Source organism: Martes martes, assembly GCF_963455335.1.
Source record: "Martes martes genome assembly, chromosome: 16".
Lineage (NCBI taxonomy): Eukaryota > Metazoa > Chordata > Mammalia > Carnivora > Mustelidae > Martes > Martes martes.
The window spans coordinates 61,539,365-61,557,366 of record NC_137904.1 but is presented as its reverse complement, the minus strand read 5'-3'; the positions used below and the strand labels follow the sequence as shown (position 1 = coordinate 61,557,366).

General features: G+C 60.5%; 2 protein-coding genes across 4 annotated transcripts; both read right to left on the bottom strand.

Moving 5' to 3' along the window:
• Positions 1-867: 867 nt before the first annotated feature.
• SYNGR2 (synaptogyrin 2) lies at positions 868-4,808 on the bottom strand. Of its 3 annotated transcripts, XM_080827128.1 has the most exons (5): positions 4,664-4,808; positions 2,596-2,833; positions 2,053-2,192; positions 1,785-1,963; positions 868-1,610 (listed from the first exon to the last, which is right to left on the bottom strand). In XM_080827128.1, the coding sequence occupies exons 1-5, from the start codon at positions 4,760-4,762 to the stop codon at positions 1,421-1,423; spliced, it is 846 nt and encodes a 281-aa protein (XP_080683254.1). In that variant the 5' UTR covers positions 4,763-4,808; the 3' UTR covers positions 868-1,420. The 3 variants fall into 3 exon arrangements, with proteins under 3 accessions (XP_080683254.1, XP_080683255.1, XP_080683256.1); XM_080827129.1 differs by lacking the exon at positions 868-1,610 and having other exon boundaries at positions 1,618-1,963; XM_080827130.1 differs by lacking the exons at positions 868-1,610; positions 2,053-2,192 and having other exon boundaries at positions 1,656-1,963.
• Positions 4,809-5,349: 541 nt separating this feature from the next.
• On the bottom strand, positions 5,350-9,319 carry LOC308357226 (protein IL-40; the record flags this gene model as incomplete). Its single annotated transcript, XM_080826690.1, has 5 exons — positions 5,350-5,971; positions 6,949-7,045; positions 7,190-7,459; positions 8,696-8,995; positions 9,316-9,319. 5 exons carry the CDS (start codon positions 9,317-9,319, stop codon positions 5,965-5,967), a joined length of 678 nt encoding a protein of 225 aa, XP_080682816.1. The 3' UTR covers positions 5,350-5,964.
• Between the last annotated feature and the right edge of the window lie 8,683 nt (positions 9,320-18,002).

The following is an 18,002-nucleotide window of genomic DNA, read 5'->3' as shown; positions in this document are numbered from 1 at the left end:
AAGGCTATGGTCAGGGCTGCCAGCTGGGGCTGTGGGGTCAGGTTTTATTTGTGAAACAGACATTTGATAGCTCAGGAGCCCAGAAGACTAGCTCAGCTGCACCTTGTAAAATGGGCTGTCAGCGGCTTGCATGGAAGCAAGAGTCCGTTGGGGTGGCCAAGCCCCTCTCCCAACTCCAGTGCAAATGGGATCAGGGTTCTGGGGTAGCCTCTTCGCCCTGGCTTGCCTCTCCCCTTCGTTCTACTCCAGCTTGCTAGTGACTGGCCCTGAGTCACAGGCGTTCACAGAACCACATTAGTTGCTACTCAGGATTTTCAAACTAACAGGTCCACTTTTGACAGTCCCTGCTGTCACTGCTCCAAAAGGGGAATGAGGTGCTTCAGGGACCCTGACCTCTCCTGCCAGAGATGGGCTCTCTCCCTCAGGGCAGGCCGGCCCAGGATGGGCTCTGGAGGTGCTAACCCCTCGCTGCAGGAAGTGGAGGCCTGGGGCTCCTCACTCTGCTAGGAGGGGTTGGGAAGGAAAGAGTTACCAGGGAAGGGACATTCAGTGGGGCAGCTCCCAGGTGCCCCCCCAACCCCAACTCCAGCAAGGGCACAGCAGGGCCTTGGCCAGGCAGTCCAGAGAAAGTGTCTTGTTTACAGGCTGAGCACAGTTGCTATTTTAAGATGCTGCGGAGGGCAGTGTGAGGCATGAGACCCCAGACAAGGGAGAGTGTGCGCAGGCGTGCACTAGGCATACCAGTGGGGCAGAGGGCTGTGACAATTCAAAATGCAAGTTCATAAAGCAACCCCCCTCTCAGGGTGCACCCCAGAATGGAATTTCTCTTGGACCCCTAGGCTGAGGCCCAACGAATGACAATGGAGATTATGAACGAGAAAAACATTTATTCTGTCTTGGAGTCTGTCTACTAGAACCAAGGATCTGTCATCTTACCCCCAGGTTTCTTAATACATTCAGAACAGCCTGGGGGTGGGGGGGTGTGGGTGCACCCCACATCTAACAGTGGCAGGATATTTACATAAAGCTGGGTGTTTCCGATCAGGCAAAGCCCCTCCCTGTTGCTAGGGGGCGGGAACAAGGAGAAGGGATCGCTACCCCACGCCCCTGCAGTGAGCAGACCAGCATCCACCCAGAGGTACAGGCACAGGGACGGGACCCCAAATCCAGGAGCAAGCAGACACGACAGCAGTGAGCCCGGGGCTGCCAGCTCCCAGAGCAGGCAGGGGGCTGCGGGCACGACAGCGCCAGGAGGTGGGAAACAAACCTGAGTGAGCGGGAAAAGGGGCCCCGGCCCCGCACCAGCAGCAGAGCGGGGGGAAGGCTCGCAGCCTCCTCTTTGGCACAGAACCCCAAGTCACTATGGCCACCATGGCCTGGACCTGAGCCTGCCTGGACTGGGGAGAAGCTAAGGCACTTGTCAAAACGGCGTGTCGGGCCCGTCCAGCTCTTTCAGGTGGCTGGGGATCGTGAAAAGCAGTAACAAAACACATCTGGCTAAAAACCCTTTTCTAGAAAATGCCCTCGAGGAGTGGTAGGTGAAGCCCCTGGGGCAGAGGCACTTGGGGCTGGGGCTCTGCACCAGCAGCCGGGGAGGGGGGAGGCAGGGGCTCTCCAGGCTGTGCGGCGGCTCCCATGGGCACACCAGACGGGGGGGGGGGGCACAGCTCCAGGAGGAAAGGCTCATGGGAGGAGTCCAGGCCAGGGGGCAGGCCCCCCTCCCCCGAGCACCTTTCCTGCCTCCCTTCCCATCCCCGGCTGCAGCTCAGTACACGGGGGGCGGCTGGTAGCCCTCAGTGGTCTCCGCGTTCTGGGTGAAGGGCGGCTGTTGGTAGTTGTCTACAGACGCTCCAGGGTAGGAGGCGTAGGGCGTGCTGGGGTCCGGAGTGGGGTCTACGTAGTTCTGGATGAAGTCGTCCACTCCAGCCTTGTAGCGCTGGTAGGCCAGGGAAGCCAGCGCACCCTGCAGGGAGCCCCGAGTTTCGGGTTCCTCAGCCTTCCACCACCCTTCTCCTAAGGCACTGCCGCCCTCGTCCGCCCCGGCCCACCTACCCAGGAGAAGATGGAGAAGAAGCTGAAGGCGATGGCCGCCCGGGCCGAGTCGGCCCCCACCAGCACATCTTCCTCCTTGGTGGCTGCCCACTGGTTGGTGAGGAAGCAGAAGCCGACGAACCACAGGAAGGTCCAGAGAGCTGGGAAGGCAGCCGGGAGAGCAGGGTCAGCAACGTGGAGGGGGCGGGGGGCTGTTCAGCGACCCAGGAGGGGCCCCCTGTGGCAGGGGGAGGGGTGCCGGGGAGGCCCTGGGCAAGGATCTCCCAGAAGCTTCCAGGCGTGTAAAGGCCGCTGATGCAGAAGCCAGGGTGGGGACCGGGGAGCCTGGCTCCAGAGCCCTGTGGCGATCGCTCAACGCTGGTGGGCTTCGGCAGACTGACAGAAATCCCTGTGCAAAAGCCCGTGTCGAGTGGGCCGGGGACCCCGGGCTGCTCTGGCCCCCCACGCCAGGTTGTTTGCCGTCCCAGAGCCCCAGGGCTTTGGGGGACACTGGCTGCTCCTATTTACCTCCCCGAATCGAGTGGGGGTGCCGCTAGCAGGTACCTGAGAAGAGCAGGTCGCCGATGACCAGGTATTTGCGGTCAGTGGCGTTGCTGATCTGGGGGAAATAGGCATCAACCACCAAGAAGAAGGCCGAGGCCAGGAAGGCCAGCACCCCGATGGCGCTGCCGTAGCCGCACGCGTCCTGGTTGTGGTTGAAAATGCAGTACTGCTGTCTGGACTGGTGGGTGTTGCTGTATCCCTCGCCGAAAATGCACGAGAACACGATCAAGGCAAAGACCTGAGCGGACAGGTGGGGATGAGCTGAGTGGTCGCCAGACAACCCACAGGGGGGCACGCGTGATGGGGACCCTGGGCTCTCCCACTGCTGCTCTTCCCCTCTGGGCGGGGGTCAGGCGCTGCGGCCCCTTCCGAACTTGGGTCGGGAGCCGATAAGCAAGCCGCCTCCCAGTGCACAATCCCCACTTCTCCCAGGCCACCAGCAGATACCAGCACAGCCGCCATCAGCAGGGGCAGGGCTGGGGATTCCTGGACTGGGTCCTGGTGGGGAAGAGACGGGGATCTCCTGAGAGGGGACTGCCCGGCCGGGCTGCCTGCCAGGAGGGGTCACCGTGGTTCAGCAGGAGACAGGCCACAAAGTCACAGAAACCCAGGCTTGGAGCCCCGCCCCCAGATCATCTTCTGCCTGAGTCACCTGTCTAGCGCCCGGTCTAGATCATCTTCTGCCTGAACACCTGGGTGATGGAGAACTCCCCCACCACCCCAGCCCCATGGTCTCAGGAAAGGCCCGCCAGCGTGCTCTGAGCAGAAGCCCATGCCCCAGACTCCCACTTCTAGGTGCCCCCTCCAACTCTTTCCTGCTCCAGGCTGGCCTCCCCAGTTGAGCCAACTGTCTTCCTGCAAGGACGGCTGGCCTCTGTGCTATCGTGTCTCTCCCCTTTGAGGGAACCCCAACGTGCTTCCTGTCCGTAAGTGAGTCCGGGCTGCACAGGGACCCCAGGCTAGTCTGACTGGCAAGCCCTGTGGACACGGTTCTACACTTGGAACCCTGCAGGTCCTAGCTGGGGGGACAAGGGAGCGGCTCTAAGCTCTTGGGAATAGCCTCATGTCACCTCATCTCCTCCCTAAACTTCAAGGCCACCACCCCATGTCAGCAGATGCAAGGATGCAGACTGTCTGGACACCTGGCTCTCAGTGGGAGGGGCCCAGGCCTCTCCCCTGCCCTGCCCTGCCCGAACAAGGCCCTGTCAGTAGGCTCCGGGGCCACCAGTCACAAGCCCCGCCCCCAGCTGGAGATGAAGCCGGAACTCCGGGATGCTGGGAGCAGCGCGCCAGGCCCCACTCCTGGCACAGCCATCCCGACACACGGGGCATCTGCCCCTTGGAGCAGACCCCACGATGGGGCAGGGAGGGGGCATGGGTGCCACTAAGGCCCCTCGTTAGGCTCCAGTCCCAGGAAGGCATGACGAGGGCACTTCAGTCCCCGCCCTCTGGGTGCCCACTCTAACACCTTGTCCAACTTTGGGCGCTGCTTGTCCAAGAGCCTGTGACCTCCCCCCACCCCTCTTCCCCACCCCACCCCACCCCGCCCCCGTCCTGGAGGGCTCCCCTACCTCACAGGGAAGGGTACATCCTGGGGTCACCTGATCTTGGGTGGGGAAGCCGACCCGCGGCCTGCTCCAGAGTGGAAGGCGGAATGCTGTTTCAGGGAGCCACACTGCCCCCGTACCCGACGTGGCTTGGGAAAGCTCCTTCCCGGAGAATTCCCCCAGCACGGAGTCCCAGCACGCCGGCCACCTGTCCGGCAGCGGCCCCAAGCTCCTCCCACCGCCAGCAGGGCGACAGGCCTGCTCCCCGCGGTGCCTCCGGGCCACCCCGCGTCCGGACCCGGCCGGTGGGGGGCAGCGGGGACCCGGGGAAGGCGGGGGAAGCTGGGGCCCGCGGGTGGGAGCCGACGGGGCCCGGGCCCTCTCGCCGGCCCCACGCGCGCCACCCGCACCCTCCCGGCCTCGGCCGCCGCCACCTGTCGCGCTCGCAGGCTCGCGGCCACCCCCTCCCCCGCCCGAGCTCCGCGGCTCAGTCCGGTCCCCCGGCCCCGCGCCCGGCTCACCAGGCACACGACGCGCGTCACCACCTGCGGCTGCGTCAGGAAGCGCCGCAGGTCGAAGGAGCCGCCGGCCTTGGCCGCGCCGTAGGCCCCGCTCTCCATGTCACCGTCGCCCCACCGCCGCCGCCGTCGCCGCCGCGGACCGCCAAGGACCCAGCCACCTCCCCGCCCCGGCCCCGCCCCCGGGGCGTGGCCAGCGCGGCCCCAGGGACCGAGGGCAAAGTGCGGCTCGCCGCCAGGGGCGAGTAGAGGGGGCGGGGCCTGCGTCCCGGAGGCGGACGGCCGCCTAGCCCACCTCGTGGCCGGGAGGGCCCCGTCCCCCAGCTCCCAGAAAGGGGCCCCAGCGTGCTCGGGCAGAGAGGGAGGCACGGAGGGCCCGCCCCTCTGCCCCACCTACACTTGGCCCCTGCCGTCCCGCCTTCTTCTCGGGAAGCTCACCGGATGTCTGTCCGGGCCTCGCCTGCCCAGGACCCAGGCTCATAAGCACCCGGTCTCCTCTCCCCATTGCATCCAAAACCCCAGGCCACAGCCCGGACGCACTCCCGGACCGGCCTGTCACTCTTTGCTTCTCTGTGGAGCTAAGCCTGGGGTTGAGCCGCCACCCCCCAAATCTTCCCCGGCTGGCCCAGGTCCCAAGTATGTATGGCTTCAGACTTCCATGCCCAAGCGTGCGGACAGAAACGAAGTTTCCAGGGTGACAGGCAGAGCCCAGCGTTTAATCTAGTTCTCCTCCCCCACCTCCCCCTCCCCCCAGTGGTTTAGGGCATCGGAACCGGGAAGGCTGAGTGGGGGTGGGGTGGGGCTGCGTTCCCGAGGGGTCACAAGCCGACTGGCAGGGAGGAACTCCAGACACTTTTTGCCAGTTGCAGGCGAGGATTAATGCAGGGGTGCTGGGGGGGGGGGGGAAGGGCTCAGAGTCCTCCCAGGTGAGGAGGCGGGGCCAGAAGGCTAGGCCACCAGGAGAATGGCTGCCACTCCAGCGACGAGGGGAACAACTGTGGGGGAGGTGGGTTGGTGCAGCCGGGACTTTTCCCAATGTACCCCACTTTCTCTCCACACCCGCGTGAATGGTGACAAGCAGCTTAGGGGTGAGGATGGGGACTACACAGAGCTCCCCTCCTTCCTATGGACCCCCCTCTTTCCGTCACAGCCCACTCCATCCTAAAATCCTCAGCCTAACACCGTGTGCGTGTCATCAGAACCAGGGCGGACTGGCTTTTTCTTCATTCAAGTGGTGGGTCCTTCCATCGTGGACGAAGACCAGGGCCCTCCCGAGGGGACTCTGTCAAGCTTGCCTCTTCTGGTCACAACCTTGATGACAGAGGAGTTAAGATTCCAGGTTAGGCAAACACACCTCTCAGCCACCCCCTCGCAAGGCCTCTGGGAGTTTTATGGTGTCAAGTGCATCAGCGCCCTGGGCAGCAGCAGAAGAGGTGTAAGGGTTAGTCACCCCACTAAATGAAGGGACAGGGAACTGAATCACCAAAAGGACAAGCACTGGCCCCTGGTCACATGGCCAGTGAGAGCCCGGTCTCTATATCCCATTTTATAGAAGGGAACACAGAGGCTCAGAGAGGTAGCACAGCTCTCCCACGAATCTGGCCTCTGGAAGGGACAGAGTCGGGAAAGAGGGACCCAGAGGTGAGCAAGGGGAGTACCAAGGACAGACAATGGCCACTGAGAAGCCTGGCCAGGGAGGGAGGAAGGCAACCAGGAGATGGCAGTGTCTTAGCGGCCCAGGAGGTGAGAAGTTCACGGGGCACAGGTAACAGCTGGAGGGGGGACAGATGACACAAAGACCCTGGTCACTTTACAAGTCAGTGAAGTGAGAGCCTTGGAGAGGGGACCCCAGGAGGTCTGGACCTGGCTCTTGTCACCAGCCGGGAAGCCTATGTCACCCGACTATGTAGTTGCCATGGAAAGCAGCAGCCCGTGATCGGCCCTGGTCCCCGGAGGGCATCATCGACACACTCCTGTCGTCCCTCCTCGGACCCATCAGGAAGACAGGCGAACGCCCCACCCAGAGGCCAGGTGGCTCCATCCCAGGGCTGCTGGGGGTGTTGGTCAGGGTCACATAAAACCAGGGATGTGCAAGACCTCAGCAGGCACTTGGCACCGTGAACTTTTCCAAGACACGCAGGAGCCATATGGCCCTTTGTTTGCTCTGGCGGCGGCCCTGCCCTACAAACCCACCCACCCGCTGCCTCCAGCAGGAATCCTGGTGGTGGCCCATACAGGCCACCAGCTGTCCTCACAGTCCCTCACATCCTGCATCCTCACATTCCTACCTGGTCCCCCAGGCCCGGGCCAGCAACCAACAGGTGACAGCTGCAATGGAGATGAGGCTGCTCGCGAGCACCACGCTGGCGCCCTGGGGCAGCTGTCCTGTGAGGGGGGGAGATGGCCGAGCTAGCATCCCTTCCCAGCGCCCTTCCCTGCTCTTGGCCGTGGCAAGGCGGAGCTCTTCCACCCCCGTGGCCCTACCGGGAAGTGCCAGCGGCCCGTCTGGGAACCAAGGGGCTCTCTCACCTGGGGGCACCAGCTTGAAGGGGCTGACCTGGACACTGATGTCATTTTCAGCCTGGCACTGGAGCCTGGTGGACTTGTTGGTAAGGGCGAAGGTGAACTTGGCCGGCTGACCGTAGTTCGGCCTCTGCTGCGTGTGGACGGTCCCATCCTTCCCGACCAGGCTGTAGGTGATGGGTGGGCTGCCCGAGGACACCTGGCAGGAAATCTCTACCCTGGGGCCCGACCCTCTGTCCAGCAAGGTGAAGTTAGCCTGCAGCTGGGACACGGGCTCTGGAAGGTGGAAGACATTAGCATAGGCGTGGCTGGGTGACTTCCACACCCTCTCCCCAGCAAATTCCCTTGTTACCAAATGCCTACTGAGCTTGGAGGCCTAACTGTTACTGCTCCCTCCTCCAGGCAGCCTTCCGGATTACTCCCTCCATCTCGTGTCTGAGCTTCTACCCTACCTGCAGTGTGTACTACACAATTTCGCATTTGGTATATTCTGGGTTGTTGGGCTTACCAACTAAAAATACACACAGGATGCCTAGTTAAATTTGAATTTCAGGTGAATAATGAAAAATTTTTTAGTATGACTAACTCTGTCCCGTGCAAAATTTATCTGGCGGCCCTATTTATATTCTTTCAGTCTTGGCTCTTTTACTAGAACAGTTCCTTCTGAGCATGAACTGTCACTTCTAAGAGTCTAGATTCTAGAAACCCCCGGGGCCTTCAGCCTATGCTATAAACAGACTTACAGATGAGTAACAACCACCACCCCTTGTGGCATACTGACCACCTACTAGAAGCTTCTGCTGAATCCGTCCTGCCCTCCTGGGCTAGGAACTATTACTTTTTTTGTTTTGCAGATGAAGCAACCAGGCCGGACAGAAGTTGACTGACTTGCCCAAGACCCACCGCCTGCTAAGTGTGGAGACTTGAACCTTGACCATAAGCCTCCTGGCCCTGGGCCCTCCTACACTAGGCTGGCTCCTCTCAGGGGCGGGGTCAGGGGGCCCCCAGGGGCCACCACTGGCCTGGGCAACACCCTCCAGTCCCCTCCTCCCCACCAACTACACTGTGCCTCCCACCAGGAGGGACACCTGAATTAAGGTCAGGGGAAGAAGTGGGACGAACACAGATTTTAGAGCTGAACAGAGTGGGGTTCGAAACCAGCCTTTGCCACTGGCCTGGGGTAACAATCACCAAGGGCTTTACATAGGCCAGGAACCACCAACCCCACTCGCCAGTTGCTGTGAGGATTGAACTAGATAAAACACGAACGTGCCTACTTTATCAGCATGAGGCCAGAGCTCAACCGATGGGGCCCCGGCCCTGGTCACTTCGGTCCTTCCCAAGAGCCCCTGCTGGGAGATGGTGCCCTGGGGCCCAGCCAGGAGCTACACTGTTCCGGGTGCAGGTCTAAGGGACCCAGAGTGGCCCTGGAGGTGAGCAACCTGTCCTGTCCCCACCTCCTGCCTTCTAGCCCAGACCCTGCCCCACCTCCAGCCCCCAGCATGCACTCACTGGTCCACAGCTCCCAGTACATCTGCAGCTTGGTGCTGGCCGAGTGCGCGCCCTCGGGGGAGGCCGCCTGGCAGGAGTACGTGAGCAGGTCTGGCCTGGACTTGAGCGTGATGTTGATGCTGAAGGAGGCCAGGTCTGCGGTCTTCACCACCTTCTTGGCGACCTCGGTGCCCTGGCCTCCCCAGAGGGAGTAGGTGACAGGCGGGGCTGCCTGGGGTGAGTGGCACGTTATGACCACCCTGCGGCCTCTGGGGAAAACCTCCAGGACTTTGTAGGCAATGAAGGTCTCATGGGTGACTTCTGGCCGGTGAAAGGGTCCCAAGGGGAAGAAGAAAACCAACACTGATCAAACACCTTAAGAAAATGCTGGTTTTGCGGTTCCTCAAAAAGTTAAAAAATTATCATGTGACCTAGCAAATCCCACTTCTAGATATCTACCCAAAGGATTGAAAACGGGGACTTGAATGGCTGCGTGCACACACGGGCTCACAGCAGCACTATTCACGACAGCCAGAAGGCGGAAGAAGCCCGCGTCCGTCCACGGATGAATGGGTCAGGGAGACGGGGTCTGGCCACACCGTAGCCTAGTCCTCGCCCATGAAAAGGAGCGAGGTTCTCACCCATGCTGCGGCACGGACGAGCCTTAGAAACACCACGCCGAGTGAGAGAAGTCAGACCCAGGAGGCAGCCTATCTGCGATTCCGTTCATGGGAAATGTCCAGAATAGGAAAATCCCGAGACAGAAGCAGATTGCCCTGTTGGCAGGGGTTGGGGGAGGGGCAGATGGGGAGCGACAGCTCGTGGGGTCGGGGCTTTCCTTTCGGGGTGATGGAAATGTTTTGGAACTAGATGGGATGACGGTTGCACAACATGGTGAGTGCACTAAACGTTAATGCATCGTCACTTTAAAATGGTTAATTTTGTGTTATGTGAATTTCACCCCAATTTTAAAAAGGAAGGAAAGAAGGAATGAAGGTGGGAAGGAGGGAGGGAAGGAACCCCCCCCCGGATAAAAGTCTGCTTCTGGGGTTTAGACTTTTTGCCCAGAATATTTTCCTACAAAAATAAAAGGAAATTAGGACATGAGTAGGAAGCATGGAGAAGTTTGGGACACAGGTCTGGATAGCCGACGCTGAATTCAACCTCTAGATGCTACAGGTTGGTTGACGGTAAGTGGCAGGGGACGGGCACCAGAGTCCCTCCTGCCCAGGCAGAAGACCAGGAATCTATTGCTGATGGACTGAACGGCCCCCTCCCAGGAGAAGGCAGTTCCTCTCGGGTTGGGTTGCGCTGAATGCCTGTCTGCCCTCCGGGGTCAGAGGCCTCCTGCTCCTGCCAGACGCAGCAGAGAACCGGGATACAGGGGAGCTGGCCGGGCCCCTGTGCCCAGAGGTGTCAAAATGTGGCTTCAAGGGACAGTCAGAAGGAGAGGGTAGAGGGTAGATCCAGATCCACAGGGACGAGCTGAGCCAGAGAAAAAGGCCACTTGGGAAAGCAGGATTTCCAGAGAGCAGGGAGGCCCCTGAAGGAGACTGGATGCTGGCAGCACTGGGTTGGGGGGTGGAGGGGGCGGCGGCACAGGACCAGATGCCCGAGCTCCTGGGGACATGGGGGCCAGACCCGCTCTCCAGCACCAACCCGCGTTCCCCCATCGAGACCGCCTCTCTGCTTGGGAGTAACTGCTCTGTTTTGCAGGCAGATGCTGGAGTTGATCTGATGCAGAAAACATTTCTAAGAGCTTCCCACTGGCTCTCTTGCTGCCCATACTGAATTCTTCCAGACAGAGGTCGGGAGGGAACAAAGCTGCCTGTCAGTGGGGGCGCAGGAGGGAGGCCGCGTTGCCTGCCGCATTCTGCGCCTGTTGGAGGAGAGTGTGTAGGGCAGCCTCAGGGGCGGGGGTGTGTGTGTGTGGGTGTGGGGTTGTGTGTAGAGGAAAGGGTTGACGAAACTGAAATATCACGAGCCTCGTGCATCACCCTTGCCCCGCTGGGCGGGCCCCCCGGCTCTGGGAACCACGCTGCCATCAGAAAACTACTCACCGAGCAGAGAACCGGAACCCGCTAGAATGTGCTTCCTTCAGAGACCTTTCCTGGAATCCTAAAGTTTCTGACCACGAAGCGTTCTTTCTTTCTAGACCAGTGGTTCTCAGCTTGGGTCGGTTTTGGTTTGCCTTCCAGGGGACCTTTGTGCCTGGAGACATTTTTGGTTGCCATGAATGGTGGGGTGGGGAGTGCTCTTTTATCTAGTAGGTGGAGGCCAGGAAGGTCACTAAAACCTCCAACGGGGGCTGCCCACGACAGCCCCCGTAACGGAACCGTCCAGTTCCAATGTCAGGAGAGTTGAGGTTGAGAAACCGCGGTCCTGACAACCCGCAGGAACCTTCCAGAACAGATTTCTAGCCCTGCCCAGGGCTGCACAGACACCAACAGCTGTGGGCACAGCCCCGGGCCAAAGGGCCAGCTCCTGGCTGCCCAGATGCTCTTGGGGCCCGAATCTCCCTCCACAGGGGGAAACGGGGGCTCAGGGGGTTCAGTGCGATGACACTTTTCTTCGCTCTCTTTGTGGAGGGAAACGACTCATACAAGTTGAAAGAAAAGGCTGGGCCACCTTGGTTTCCATTTCGAGGGCCAGTAATAGAAACTTGATTTACATAAACTCACAGACCAGAGTCACTTTTGGCTGCGTGAGGCAACGGGCATTCACTTTCTGCTCTAACAAGATTCGTGTGGTCTTTGTCTGTTGACCGTTTCGTTTATGCATTTAACCCAGCAAGAGGGAGAGGTCTGGCATTCAATTAAAAATTCATCAAGTGCATCCGGGCACTGGAGGGTGGGACAGGACACTGAGTGTGATGAAGAGACAGGCCCACACTCACACCTGAAGCCGAGCCGAGCTGGGCTGGTTGGGGTGGGGGGGTGGCCGTGCAGAGCCACCTTCTGTTGCTAAGGGGAGAAGGAAGCCCCTTGGGTAAATGGGGGGACCTCAGGGTCGCCCCCGCCCCTCTCCAGACTTGTGTCTGTGATAACCAGAGGTTGGAGATTTGAGTCCCAACCCTAGAGATCCAATGTATTAGACCTAAGGTGGGCGGGTGTGGGATTTGATTTTGATTTGATTTTGAACAAGCAGCCCACGTGTTGAGGGTTGAATTGTGTCTTCCAAGAAAGATGTGGTCAAGCCGCATCCCCCAGGTCCCATGAATGGGCCTTATTTGGAAACAGGGTCTTTACAGATGCTGTCCAGGGATCCACAGTGGATGAAAGTGGCCCTAGTAAGAGGAGAGACAGAGACCCGCACACACAGGGAGAGGCCATGGGAAGAGGCAGGCAGAAGTTGGAGGGATGCTGTCACCAGCCACGAACACTAAGGACTGCCAGGAGCCACCAGAAGACAGGAGAGAGGAGGTCTGGGTCAGCCCTTCCCTGCCACACCACCGTTTTGGTCCTCTAGCCTCCAGAACTAGGAGAGAGCGACTGGCTGTTGTTTTAAACCACCCGGTGTGTGGTAATTCTTTACGGCAGCCCAGGAAGTTACAACAGCACCCCCTCCGAGGGGTTCTAGAACGTCACTGAGAAACTCCGCACAGGTTTTAGGATACACAGAGGACCGGAGGCCCGTCCGTCAAGGTCCCTCTGCTCGCTCTCGGGAGTCCGATCCAGCTTGAATCCCTGCTTCATCCAGAGATCCCCCCTCTGACTGAGGACACTGTCCTGCGTTCACGGCAGCCCCAGCCCCCCAGGCCCCCCTCCCTGCCTGTTCCCCCCCTTAGGAGGCTCTGCCCATCCCCCTTCACCCCACCGCCTCCCCTACCTTCCCGATCCTGGCCTCCTCCCGCGGAGCCCTCTGGAATGTAGGCTCCGCTGGGACTCCGACACCTCACCAATGCCTACGGGAACCAGCCTCCCCTTCCAGGGCAGGGCCTACCCCGTGGTTGTCTTGGGTGGTGGGGTCCCCACAGCCTCCCCAGCACTGACCTGGGAGGACAGGGGTGGACATCCTGTTGGCATGTCTGGACTATTCTCCTGCCTTCCTTCCTAAACACCAGCCTGGAACCCCATGTCTTCGGACGCATTGTACCCTGCTCCCCGGGGTTAGTTGCCTAGAAACACCCATCATTCCTTGAACATCCCTGCCCCAGGTTCCCACCACTCTCAATACTGCCCCAGCCGCAGTCCCCGGGGATCTCACAACCGACGGAGATCACCTTCCAGAGACCATCCCGGCTCTTCCATTCCTTAACTTCTCATCTCTGTGCCCCACTGCTAGCTCCCGCGGAAGCGTTTAGCTGAGTAATATTTTATGGTCTGGCTGCACTTTATTTGGTCAATCCTTCAAGTTGCTCAGGCAAAAAACTTTGGGATCACCTTCTCCGGTTCTGTCTTTCGCATCCCATCCCATCCCCTCCCTACACGCTGCTGGCCTGACTTTAGAATACATCTTGATCACTTCTCCCGGGGGCTCTGGCCATCACCGAGTCTCTCCTCTGGATCCCAGGAACCGCCTGATGGCTCCCTGGGATTCCATCCCTGGTCCCCAGCCCCGTGCTCCCTCCCCATCTCCCCTGTTTGGTTCTCTCCAGGACTTACTGGGTTCCAGCACACAGTAGAAGGTGCTTCTAGTCACTACCCTCTGTCCTCTGCGCCCTGCCCTGCTCCCGCTGGAATGTAAGCTACAGGAAGGGGTGGGGGGGATCTTTGTTTTTTTCTGCACCTTGTGGACCATCTTGGGGTCTAGAACAGTGCCTGGCACCAAGCAGGGGCTCCTACGGTCTCTGCTGAATGAATGAATGATTTCCCAGCGGGCCTCTCCGGAGTTTAGTTAGCAAGGCTTGTTGGGCAAGTAGTCTGAGCAGAAGTCAGGGGCCAAGGGGGGCCCACCAGCCCTGGCCAGGTACTTCCCGAAACGGGGACGCAAACGTCTGCCGCCTCAACCGCTCTCTTTTTAGCAGAAACACCAGAACTGACGTGTTTGTTTTTAAAGCAAATGAGGAAATGATAATTCTGCTTGTGCCGCATTCAAGTGAGACCCACCCTTCAGGGGAAGAGAGACAGATGCCAGTTCTGCGACCCGGTGACCCGAGTGAGGTGATGGTGGAGACAAGTTAGGGAGGAACACCACCCCCGAAGCCTGGTGAGAGGAGGTGACCCACCACCCTGACCTTAAGGGTCACAGGACTAGAAATGGGGTGGGTGGGGGAAGAGCTGGAAAAGGAAGGTGGGGGTGGGGCACCTGGGTGGCTCAGTGGGTTAAAGCCTCTGCCTTCGGCTCAGGTCATGATCCCAGGGTCCTGGGATCGAGCCCCACATCGGGCTCTCTGCTCAGCGGGGAACCTGCTTCCTCCTTTCTCTGTCTCTGCCTGCCTCTCTGCCTACTTGTCTGTCAAATAAATAAATTAAAAAAATCTTTAAAAAAAAAAAAAAAAAGGAAGGTGGGGGAGGCCGGCACCGAGGCGGGACCAGGCGAGTCCCCTCCCCTTGGCTCTGTACCACCCCCTGGTGGAGAAGGGCCCCTTGCCCTCCGGCTGCCTGGGAGAATAAGTCAGACTTCCTTTGCCAGACGTGGGGGGGTTCGGGGGAGAGTCTGGACTTCCTTAGCCTGAGTGCCCCGCCCTGGACGCTCCAGCCCTCCCTGGGATCACACCCACCTAGCAGATCCGCTCCAGAGTGGACCTGTAGTAGAAGGACTGGGGTGCACCTGCCCAGGGACACGCCCTCTGCTCCCCTTCCCTCCCTGCTCCGTAGCCCAACCGGAAGCCAGCTCTTTCCTTGCCGCAAGTGCCCTGGAGGTCCCCCACTGGCCTGTTCACCCTGCTCCTCTCCATGCTCTCCAGGGCCCTGCAGGGGTTGAGGCCAAGTTCCAGAACTCTCCATCTGTCCACCACCAGACGCCCGCTCACCATCAGCAATCTCCGCTAGCCACGGCACCCACCACGGCACCCACCACGGCACCCACCGTCTCCCTCAAGCGTGCTGGGCTACTCACCTACCTCTGGCTCCACGGAGAAGCTGCTGGTGGCTGGAAAAGGGGTGGGTGCGAACGAAGGTAGTAAGCAGGGAGCCCGGAGTGGAGGGGATACGCGACACCACCCAGAGAGCCTCCTGCCAAGGCCGGAAGGGAGGCCCAGGACTCAACAAGTGTCTTCGCTCCCAGAAGCTCTTTCAAGGACACAACACTCAGAATCATCAGCCATTTGGTGGCTGAGTAAACAGTGCGTCCAGCACAGGGACCCAGCCACCGGGCCACACTGTGCAGTAAGGGGCTGGTCTGGGACTCAAGCCCATGGCTTTCCCTTGCTGTCCTCATGCTCCTGGAAACATCGGTGCCTCCGGGTCCCTCTCCTGTGCTCCCTGGCATCCCTGCACCCTCAGCCTGCCTCCCCAAGGCCCTGGCAGTGGTCCCTCCTGCCCCCAACGGTGTCCCCATGGGCTCACCCAGCACGGCCCAGCACAGCGGCAGAAGGAGCGGCATGCCGGGGTAAGGGCCCTGCTCAGGCTAGCGAGAGCTCCCTCAGCAGGGCCACCTTCACTCTGGGGCCCCCGGGATGCTCCTGGGATGGGTGCCTGCAGCAGGCAGATAACCCAGAGGCCACAGCCCCCCGATGCCTCAGCAGCCAGGGCTGGGCCCAGAACAGTTAGGCCCCCGCACTCTCTGGGGGGATTAGGAGGCCCCTGGGCCTCGAAGCCAAACCAGGGGCTTACACTCAGCCATCTCAGCTGAACTGTAGAAACCTGGCTTGTTTGGGGGGAAGATGTGCACCCCTAAGCCTTGGAATATGTATGTTACATGGAGAGGGGGTAGTAAGGTTGCTAATCTTCTGATTTTGAGATGAGGTCCTTATTTTGAATTATCAGGATGGGCCGGTTATCACAAACTCCCAAACTCCCCCAGGAGAGTCTGACATACACACAGGAGACCTAGGGGGCTGGGCCCGTTAGAGAGACAGGCAGGAGAGGCCGCCTGGGCCCATCTCACGCTGGTTCCTTAGTGACCACCTGGTGGGCACCTGCTGGGCGGCTGACACTGGGCTCAGCCCCCAAATTAAAGCTCACCGGATGAGGCCCCTGGTCCCCCCAGGATGTGTTGCAGGAGGGCCAGCTCAGAGCGGGGAGGGGTTTTACCTCCTGCCCATGGACGGCGGTCATTCCCCAGGATCTGGACCCAATGCCAGCGAGACCGGTAGGAGGCCAAACCACATCACATGTGGTGGCGTGGCCTTTTCGGCAGTCTGCAACAGAGCTCACTGGATCCAGGGAGAAGGAAGGGTGGGGTGAGCCAGGAAACCTCTGGGAACACTAAGGCTGGACCAGGGCGCGTCCCCTCGGGGCTGGGGGCTCAGGGCAGCTTGGAGCTCAGAGGGAATGGAGGGAGCAGGTGAGGTGTGGGCCAGGACCCAGCCAGCCCCGCAGCTGACCCCTGGCTCCTGCCTGCCCCAGGCAAGCTGGGATCCTCCCAAGCCAAGCCCGGGGCTGCTAGACTGGTTCATTTAGTTTGTGCGGGAGACGCCCATCTGGGCTGCCTTCCTTGGGTAAGATGTCCCGCCCCGGGGATCCATTTGCTTCCTGTAGGGGCTGTTCTCTCCTACAGAGCTCCCTGGGTGGACGACATGCCCACCCCCTGCACAGTCCAGCAGTGACCCAAGGAAGGCACGAACAGCCTTGCCCTCGGGTACCCTTGGCCCTCATCGGGGAAAGGCGTGGAGGCCAGAGAGGTCTGGGAGTGGTGGGAAGCCGGTCGAGCAGATGACCTGCTCACGTGGGGGCAGCGGCAGGGATGATGGGGAGTGGGGTGGGGGGGGAGCCGGAGCCTGGGGGCTGACGTCCCAGAGCTCGGCTGGGGACTAGATTTGTCAGTCGCCGTGCTGGTCCCCCGTCTGCCCAGGAGGCAAGAATCAGCATCTGTCACTTGCCACCCAGAGTCCGGGTTCATAGCCTGGGGGTGCGCCCTAGGGCCACCTCCATGCATGGGGGGAGCAAGAGCATTCTCTCCAAATTCTCTCCGTTCTTTCCCTTCCGGGAAGTCTGTCCTCGCTCTGCTGCAGTGGTTGGGGGAGGAACCGGAAGAACTGAGGTTGTAAGACAGAGGGATCGTCTAGGCTGCTGCCGGTTCGTCTCCAAAAACTTGTGTTTTTCCCTCCGTGTTGTGCCCAGGGGATGGGGTTTGAGCTCAGGCGGCCGTGAGGAGCCTCCTCCTTCAATCAGTGTATTTGGGGAGCAGGGCAGAGGAGAGCGAGGTGGGCAGGCTTTGATGGGACTGCGTGTCGCCCTGCCCCAGCGACCACCTGTGCGTCAGCCTGGAGTGTTTGCAGAGGGGGCTAGTTCTCTGGGCTATTCTGCTCCTTCCCTCCACAGGCGGCACGTAGGTAGGACTCACGAGGGTCCAGGTCACCTGGATTGTATGGAGTCAGGCCATAATAAAGCCTCATGACTCAAGGTACATATCAGGACACTTGACATGTAATTGCCCATTTAATGCTCGCAGCCACTCAGAAGAGGGTGGTGTCAGCCCCATGTTTCAGCCGAGCAAACAGGCCCAGAGTTTGGTTTCCCCAAGTTTGTCCTCTCCTGGTGTTGCCCTTGGCTGGTTCTCTGTGAATGTCTGCTGCGCTGGGCCTTACCCCTATAGTTTCTGTGTCAGGCGGTCGGGCCGGGGGGGTAGGGTGGGGGGGGCGGTGCCCTAAGAATCTGCATTTCTGCCAAGCCCCCAGCTCCTGCAACTGAGGCGGGCGGGGGCCACACACTGGCCCCAAGCCACTTGTTAAAAGTAGGGGTCACCTTCACCCGGGACAGGCCGGTGGCCCTTGGCCAGTTGAGCCCACCGCACTGTGTGTTTCCCTGGAAGGAGGCCCGGCATTTGCTGACAGGCTGACAGGGTCATGTGACACCGGGTGAGGGAGAGAGAACAGCCATGGGACAGGCCCGGCTGGCCAAGGCTTCAAGGCCCACGTGAAGGCCCGGGCCTGAGGGCTTGAGGCCAGAGCGCCCAGGCTGGGAATCCCGCCAGGAGCCAGGCCCCTGGTGGAAACAGAGGCTTGGAGAGCATGTCATGGGGCTTCTCCTGAGCCTCTCTCCCAGCAGTTTTTCAGGCCAGCGTTCTCAGCCCCGGCCGCCAGGGAGAGTTACCAGGCAGCTTTCGGGAGTCCCGATGCCCGGCTGCTGGCCACACCTGGGCTGAGCACGTCGGCAGCCTCGGCACAGGGCCGGTCCTCTAAGGCTGCGAACCACGGACTGAGAACCGCAGCAGAGGCAGGGGCTTCCGGGTGCCTGAGGAGGCCCACTTTGCTGATGTGGGGTCCTGGGTTAGAACAGATGGT